At 37.6% G+C, this 9,028-nt stretch overlaps 1 protein-coding gene across 1 annotated transcript in view; it reads right to left on the reverse strand.

The window, feature by feature from the left end:
• The window catches only part of nampt1 (nicotinamide phosphoribosyltransferase 1), a gene marked incomplete at its 5' end in the record, with an annotated part of 26,350 nt that extends 17,618 nt beyond the window's left edge, over positions 1-8,732 (reverse strand). The window contains 1 exon segment of the mRNA XM_014032934.1: positions 8,604-8,732. Within this exon segment, the coding sequence (XP_013888388.1) occupies positions 8,604-8,657 (54 nt within the window).
• Positions 8,733-9,028: the final 296 nt, after the last annotated feature.

A 9,028-nucleotide genomic window follows, 5' to 3' on the forward strand; every position in this document is an offset into this window, starting at 1 on the left:
AATATATTTACTGAGAAAAATGGTGACATGTTCAATACTTATTTTACCTGCTGTATGTAATCTAAACTATTGCAAAACTCCAGAAATATTGCTACAAAATCTCAAGTGGTGGCCAAAGTCAACAGTTTGCGACACGTTCAGGCATGTTTTAGGAATAAACTGCAGAGATAAAGTGTTCTCAGAAAACAAGGGGAGATACAGTTCGAGTTGTAGCCATCTGGCCGTCAATTAAATCCCAAATGAGTTCAGAAAATTCCTCAGAGCACACTGGGGCATTTAAGGATTTAACCCTCATCACAGCGGCAYATAATTCACTAATGTTGTGTCACTGGACTTTGGTGCTGGAAAAAATAAAAATAAAACACTGCATTAATCAATTGTTGCCTGTTATTTTGCCTTTTCACCTTCGATTAACAGCAGAGACAAGAGAAAATCTGTATGAGTTAGCGATCTCAGTAAAATAAATAAAATTGACAGGAAATAAAGGGAATAATACAAACTCCTCCGCAGCTGGTTAATGTGGTCCAGAGGAGATAAATGTCAATGAACTACTCAGTTTCTTTGACCCGACTGTGTCCTTTACCTTCGGGCTTTCGAGGACTCAAAATAGAGTCTAGTCACTCAACTCGACACTGGGCAGAACCACGTGTGCTCATATTCTTTGCCATGCATGCCAGTGTTTACACTGATGCATCAACTTTCAAAAATTGAGCCCAAAAATCCTGATGTTTTTTTGCAACCAGCAACATCTCCTAACTATTACGCAAAAATGTTATCAATTTATTGTCAAAGGTACTTACAGGCTAATCAGATAATATACAAGATCAAATACTTATAAGCTTATCACATAAGCTTTTACCAAGTATTGTGTTTAGTCCTACTTCTACTGCTGACACCTTTCCATTTAATTTAGGCTCTCTTCAGTTGTATTTGAAGCAGTCTCTTGTAAATCTGGGAATGATTTTAGATTCTGATTTGAAGTTTAACAAGCAGATCGACTGATTTGCAGAAAAGTTTTTTTTCTGCTACAGACAGCCAAGCCGATATTGACCAGACCTGACCTTGAGAGAATAGTACATGCTTTTATTACTAGTCKATTAGATCAGTGGTTCCCAAACTTTTTATCTTCTGACCCACAAAATATCCATGGCAAAAACTTGTGACCCCAAATATCTGTCTGGTAATATCGGTTTGAGTACACAAACTTTGTTAATAACCCTAAAATCACAGGCTTTTTGACAATCTAAACAGCTTGTGCACAAAAATAAATACTTATTTATACTTATTTTGCGTTTTTGTAATAATTATAGGGAAAATATTACATCAGCAATTATTTTATTACCCTTTAAATTGATTTCTGGAGATTATCCAAGGTGCTTCATGACCCATAATTGGGTCCCAAGCCCAACTTTGGGAACCAAAGTGCAGTGGTTCCCAAACTTTTCAGCTTTTGACCCACAAAATAACAGCAGCAGAGACCTGTGGCCCCAACTATTTTTGGATGATAAACATTTGTATCAGGTCAATAAACGTGGGCATAGTAACAATATTTTTTTTTTTACTACATTTATCCATTTTTAATATACTAACCTCACTCCTTTGTAACAACTAAGGCAAAAATGTAATTACCGTAATTCAGAAAGTCTTTTCAGGACCCCATCTTGATGTTTCGGGACCCGACCCCAACTTTGGGAAACACTGGATTAGATTACTGCAATGTACTTTATGTTGGGATCAGTCAGGTCTCACTTTCACGTCTTATACTTGTTCAGAATGGTGCAGCTTGACTTAAAACAGAAACTCGTAGGTTTGAGCATGTGTCACCGGTCTTATCCTCCCTTCACTGGCTCCCAGTGCACCATAGAATAGATTTTAAAATTCTCCTGCTCACTTACAAGTGCCAACCTGGCMTTGCACCCTCCTATCTTGCTGATCTACTTCAACCTTWCAGTCCTTCTCGGGCACTAAGATCTTCTAAACAGCTGCTTTTGGTGGTTCCTAAAACCAGGCTGAAACTGAGGGGAGATGAGCTTTTTCAGCTGTGGCTCCCAAGCTTTGGAACAATCTACCCCCAAACGTTAGACAGGCCTCGTCACTTCCTGTTTTTAAATCTCTAATAAAAACACACCTGTTTTCTCATATTTTTGATTAATTGTGAGTTATGTATTTGTTGTTGGTGTTTTATCTTTTATATTGTTAAGAATGTCGTTTGTTTTTATATTGATCTTTGCCTTGTGTTCAGCACTTTGGTGACAACTTGTTTTTAAATGTGCTTTATAAATAAACTTGATGATGATGATGAAGTATGGTAAGTTGGCACTTCTTACCAACCACATTTGGACTCCATTAAATTGTTTATATTTTGTCTAACTAAAATTAAACCACATCACATTTCAACCCAGTGATCTTCACCTCACTCTCATCACGATGTTGTTTCATTAATTTTGATCTTGCYTAAAAGTTTTGAATCCAAGGCTTCTGTGGATTTCAAAAGAGACATCTGATAGTGTGATACTCACAGCAGAATTACAAAGAGTACAGCTGAAACAAAAGTGACGGTGGAGCGTTTAGAGTGCAGGCAGGAAAATATATACTCAATATTTGTTTTAGTAATACCTTAAGGAAATTTTTAAAGCTGAGGAAAAAAACGGTGATTCAACCAAATCACCAGTTTGCATCACTTACAATCTTAGGAATTAACCTTTGTGTTTATAAAAATCTACTTTTTTCTGGTCAATGATTATATTTACTTGGCAGAAAATATGTTCTGCATTTTTTCTTTTTGTAAATCAGCTTTGCTAAAAGAGTATTTGTAAGACGTGGCAGATAATAAAATCCTACCCTTGTGTAAACCCCCTCACTTCTTAACTACTTGCTTACATAATTGATTAACAACTCAGAACACTATTACACAAATTTTGTCAACAGGGAAAAAACAAAAGAACTTGTGATGCTGCTTTAAAATAAATCGGTGTAAACACAGACACCTCCAGCTGCGATTCGCCACATTAACAGATTTGTGGTGCCGTGTGCTACATGCAAAAGCCTGGCCTTGAGGCCGACCTTCAGGCTTTTAAATGAAACTGTGCTGCTTTGAATCTACGAGTCRGTGCGGCAAGACTTCCTCCTTCCGYGGGYTGATAWACAGTCCCGCACAGAAGATACGCACACACAASGCCTGGTAGATTCATGAATGAAGATATTCATCCTGTTGTGCCTGAGCTCAAACTGATCCGAGCAGACTTGGTGTTTGTTTACCTTTGGTATGACTCAACAAAGTGTTTTACAGGAACTGACTTCTGCCAAATGAGAACATGGGTGCAACCTAGCAAAGATCAAACTGAGAAATCTGATCAGTTTCTTTTTTGTCATTTGACCGATAAAAGGCTCTTGCTTATGTCTTTATCCAGAAAAATAATTTGTCAACTTTTAAAGATACCGGCAAATAATATAAAAGGCAAATAACTTCAAAACAAAACAAAATCCACCTAGGAATTGAAACATATTTTAGGGATTTTTCCATAGAAATGAAACTGAGTTAATTCATTTATCACTAAAGAAGAAGACACCGTTTGCTGACTAAAGGAGAAACTGAAACAGAACTGTATCACATGGATTTTCATTGCATAAAAACGTTTTTTACTTGAAAGTGAAATTAAAATGAGATACCTATAGTTTGGTTTGATGATTTGCTCAGACAAATATTTATGAATTCTAAAACAGAATTTTTTAAATACAAATTCTTTTTACGYGTTTATGTCCACAATTCATCCAAAAATGCATTTCAGTTCAACTGATAAAGCATAAGGTCTTACATTATGTAGCTTCTACGTATGACGCTGTGAAAAGAAAATATAGTTATTCGTGTTCATTACCAGAATGTGTGCTTAACTATACGAACAATGTCCAAATGCATGGCAGAATTATTATTATTTTAAACATATTACCTTCCAACATTCAGGTAAACTTTGTTAAGAAAGACAGTTGTTATTACCTTAATGTTTGTGAAGACATATTTTTCTACTTGCTTGAAAGAAAAATGTACTTTAATCCAGGGTATAGCCGGAATGGTCTGGAGGATGATCTTAAAAATGCCAGACCTATGTATATATTTAAAAGACACATAAAAGCTAGTTTTTTGAAGTTGTATGAAAAGTAAAATGTGAAGCTATTTGAATTGTTGTTTGAGTTCATGTTTTTATTTTATTTTATTTAGTATTGTTTTGTAAATTATGTTTCGTTTGAATATATTCTGAGGAGAAAAGGGGCAGACATAAGATTTATTTTTCTTCTGCTACCTTTTTATTTTGAATTATTAAAGAGAAACCCATACAAAACCAAGAGTGCTCTTGCAGAAGTCTAGTTTTTAATGAGTCACCAAGAATTCAGACCGCAATGATGAAATGCATTCATTTTTAACAAAAGCTTCAGGGCTTGGCTCCGCCTACTTGATTACGTCATCAGTGGAGGGTCCCTGTCGTTCTCTAGAAGCCATGTACCTCAGACATTAAAAACCTCCCCTAATGAAGAATTAAATGCTCAGTTATGTGTTGGATTTGTTTCCAGGCATGCATCTATTAATATAGAATGATCAAGTTAAGTAAAACAGTCACATTTAACAATCATTACAGTTCTATCATAAAACAATACCACGTGTATGTAATTTAAATCAGTTATATAAATCTAAACCCCAATCATTTCTTTAGCTATATGGAAAACTATACAGTGAGTAGAAAAATATTAATTCATTTGTAACGCCTTGGGAAAAGAAACTACAATGTAAACAACTGCACATCTATCTTGCAAAACAGGTGCATTGAGAAAAAGTAGGCGTTTCCTGCTTTCTCGTGAATTTCTAACAAATGCTCTAAGGTTTTCACAATCCTGTGGAAAACAGAGAGCAGAAGTTGTCTTTCCAAAGGAATGAAACTGAGTGTGCTGATCCCAGATATGAAACTAGTTTCAAAATACTTACAATTAGTGACCCTGAACATAGATAAAAAGTCATTCTTTAACACAAAAAAATGACACATCCAATAATATTTCCCATAAAAGCAAATCACCTGGTTAACCATCTAATGAGCTAATGAGCCCGACAAATTTTGTTTGTAACTGATAACAGCTGAAAATCAAGTTTGAAGCATGATCTGTTTTTCAGTCTTTGACGTTTAAGTTGGAACAATTGATGTATTATTTTAAGAAACGGCCATGGTTTGACTCACATAACAGAACACACATAAATACACCCCCACCCCCAATTTTAAGCTTTCGTTTTTCTTTCAGCTGTTCCCTTCTGCAGGTGTCGACACAATGAGCTATGGCGTGACAGATTTAGCAATTCTTCTACAAATGACGCCCAATCCTGACTCAACCTGGGCTCAGACCTGCGGGCTTGTAATTACAAGACAGAAGCACTGAACTCGTGCGACTATGGCTATTTAAACTTAAAATGGAGTTAAAACAATTCATTATTAAAAAAGGTGCGTACTGCAAAATCACAAAGACTGGTTGAAACATAAAATTAAATACACAGAAATCATMCAGCAAAGACACCAAATCCACACACTTTTCATTCATAATCTATGTGTTACTTAATCAAACATTAGTCAGTAAAATTTGTAATTGAATGGAAGTTACCATGTGCTTTTGTTTATTTATGGAGACAGCTGAAACGACGGAGAAAAGATCAACAATGATCACGTCCATAAGTGTGGAGTTAAAGGCCCTGTCACAATACAACATTTTAGACAACTTTTAAAAATTTTAAAGATCCTACCAAAAAAAAAAAAAAATCAACTGAAAGCCTGTTTTTAGGCATGTGCATACTGTAATGCTAAGAAATTGATCAAATATATAATTTTTAATAGTAATTTAGTCATTTAAAAATAATAATAATAAAACTTGGCGTAAGTTGGCTAAAACAGTAGTGTGACTGGGCCTTTTTAGGAAGGAGATGCACGTTTGTGATTGTTTACAATGAGTGCATACCCGCATTTATGAACTTAATATATATAGGAGACTTCATTATTTGATTTACAGGTGCTGGTCATAAAATTAGAATATGAAAAAGTAGATTTATTTCAGTAATTCCATTTAAAAAGTGAAACTTGTATATTATATTCATACATTACATACAAACTCATATATTTCAAATGTTTATTTCRTTTAATTTTGATGATTACAAATGACAACAAATGAAAATCTCAAATTCAGCATATCAGAAAATTAGAATATTACTGAAGACCAATAAAAACAAAGGATTTATAAAAATGTTGGCCAACTGAAAAGTATGAACAAGAAAAGTATGAGCATGTACAGCRCTCAGTATTTAGTTGGGGCTCCTTTGGCCTGTATTACTGCAGCAATGCGGYGTGGCATGGAGTCGATCAGTCTGTGGCACTGCTCAGGTGTTATGATAGCCCAGGTTGCTCTAATAGTGGCTTTTAGCTCTTCTGAATTGTTGGGTCTGGTGTATTGCATCWTCTTCTTCACAATACCCCATAGATTTTCTATGGGGTTAAGGTCAGGAGAGTTTGCTGGCCAATTAAGAACAGGGATACCATGGTCCTTCAACCAGGTACTGGTAGCTTTGGCACTGTGTGCAGGTGCCAAGTCCTGTTGGAAAATGAAATCTGCATCTCCAAAAAGTTGGTCAGCAGCAGGAAGCATGAAGTGCTCTAAAACTTCCTGGTATGTGGCTGCGTTGACCGTGGACCTCAGAAAACACAATGGACCAACACCAGCAGATGACATGGCACCCCAAACCATCACTGACTGTGGAAACTTTACACTGGACTTCAAGCAACGTGGGTGAAGTGCCTCTCTTCTTTTCCTCCAGACTCTGGGACCTTGATTTCCAAAGGAAATGCAAAATTTACTTTCATCAGAGAACATGACTTTGGACCACTCACCAGCAGTCCAGTCCCGTTTCTCTGTAGCCCAGGCAAGACGCTTCTGACGCTGTCTGTGGTTCAAGAGTGGCTTGACACAAGGAATGCGACAGCAGAAACCCATGTCTTTCATACGTCTGTGTGTGGTGGTTCTTGAAGCACTCACTCCAGCTGCAGTCCACTCTTTGTGAATCTCCCCCACATTTTTGAATGGGTTTTGTTTCACAATCCTCTCCAGGGTGCGGTTATCTCTCTTGCTTGTACATTTTTTTCGACCACATCTTTTCCTTCCCTTCGCCTCTCTATTAATGTGCTTGGACACAGAGCTCTGTGAACAGCCAGCCTCTTTAGCGATGACCTTTTGTGTCTTGCCCTCCTTGTGCAAGGTGTCGATGGTCGTCTTTTGGACAACTGTCAAGTCAGCAGTCTTCCCCATGATTGTGTAGCCTATAGAACTAGACTGAAAGACCATTTAAAGGCCTTTGCAGGTGGTTTGAGTTAATTAGCTGATTAGAGTGTGGTACCAGGTGCCATCCATTTTGAACCTTTTCACAAGATTCTAATTTTCTGATATGCTGAATTTGAGATTTTCATTTGTTGTCATTTGTAATCATCAAAATTAAACGAAATAAACATTTGAAATATATGAGTTTGTATGTAATGTATGAATACAATATACAAGTTTCACTTTTTAAATGGAATTACTGAAATAAATCTACTTTTTCATGATATTCTAATTTTATGACCAGCACCTGTAAAGGAAGATACTTTATAGCTTACAGTGAGTACCTTCAAGTTGTACACATACATACAAGTCATAGAAGCGTTTTTATTAACAGAAACGCACATAAAAAGGTATGTTTTGTTTAATTGAAGTCACACTAATTTTGTCATTTTATTCCCTTTTTCGTGTTTTTAGTTATAAATGTTTATTCATCGGGCTGTAACACGATTAAACCATAGTCTGACAACATTTCCATGTTTGCATTTGGTCTTTTAGTTTAAACATCAGCGCCGCTAAATTCATCGTCACATGACTGATGTGCATGGCAACCACTGACTACGTGCAATAAAATACAAGCTAAGTGCGTTTGCTCTTCATTTACATTGTAATTAAAACCTCGAGCAGACCATTAAAAAGGGCACAGGCATTTTCCCGAGCGTGTCAGAGAAACAAAGCTTGGCTGTAGAGGAGAAGCGACTTGTTTTCTCAGTTTTCGTTTCAGTTTTGTTTTCTCGAAAGCGGAGCTGGCTAGCGTTTGATGTAGCTAGTAAAACAGAGAGCCCACGTGCAGTTMACCAGGTTACCCAACACTTGCTAGCTAATGGCTAATATTAGCGATTTAAAATAATATGTCAACCCCGCTCTGTTTGCCCCCTGCGCTCGGTGTGAGCTAGCTAGCTAACGCGACTAGCTGGACCGTGACCATGAAAGCCGGTGGAGGACTGCTTGACTCCATTAATACTAGCATTTATCCCAAACGAGCCTCAGAGAGATGCCTTCTGCTTGAAAATGGTACCCCGTCTTGGCTGTACCCTCCTCCTCCTCCAGCTCAGTCGGCCTGCGGTGAACCCCGCGGATGTTACCGGCCACACAGAGCAGTCAGTGCGGTGGCCTTGATTGAGAGTGATGATGGAACCACCTTGACTTTATCAATTTTCATTCCCGCTTCACCCGAGCCTCCCCCTCCCCGACCGAGCTCATCGCATTACCTTGTATGAATCGGTCGCTAACAGAATGTTGAAGTCCGTGTCTCTGTGCTCCATCTTTTCCCCCCTCGCGGTTGTGAGTGAATCGCAGCTGTCAGTGCGTTGTGTTGCGCACCCTCCTGCCCGAGGCTTCTAGCTGATAGTGAGGGGAAAGGACGAGCGGACACAATCGGGCGGAGGAAGAGGCGGGGATTTCGGAGATATTCGGCGGCTCTCGGCCAGCCCTCGGCTGTGGTCAAAGATCGTGTATGTTCACGATGACGAATCACTCCAAACGAACACATTAGAACTGAAAATAAGCCTTTTCTCCTTGTATTTCTTACAAAGGCTTCATTTTTCTTTTTAATATCATATCTAAACATATGACCTCATCTAATTAAAATATTGCGCAAAAGCCTTTAGCTACATACAGTATTTCATGTTAAGAA

This window comes from Austrofundulus limnaeus, unplaced genomic scaffold, assembly GCF_001266775.1.
Source record: "Austrofundulus limnaeus strain Quisiro unplaced genomic scaffold, Austrofundulus_limnaeus-1.0 Scaffold1579, whole genome shotgun sequence".
In the NCBI taxonomy this organism is placed as follows: Eukaryota; Metazoa; Chordata; class Actinopteri; order Cyprinodontiformes; family Rivulidae; genus Austrofundulus; species Austrofundulus limnaeus.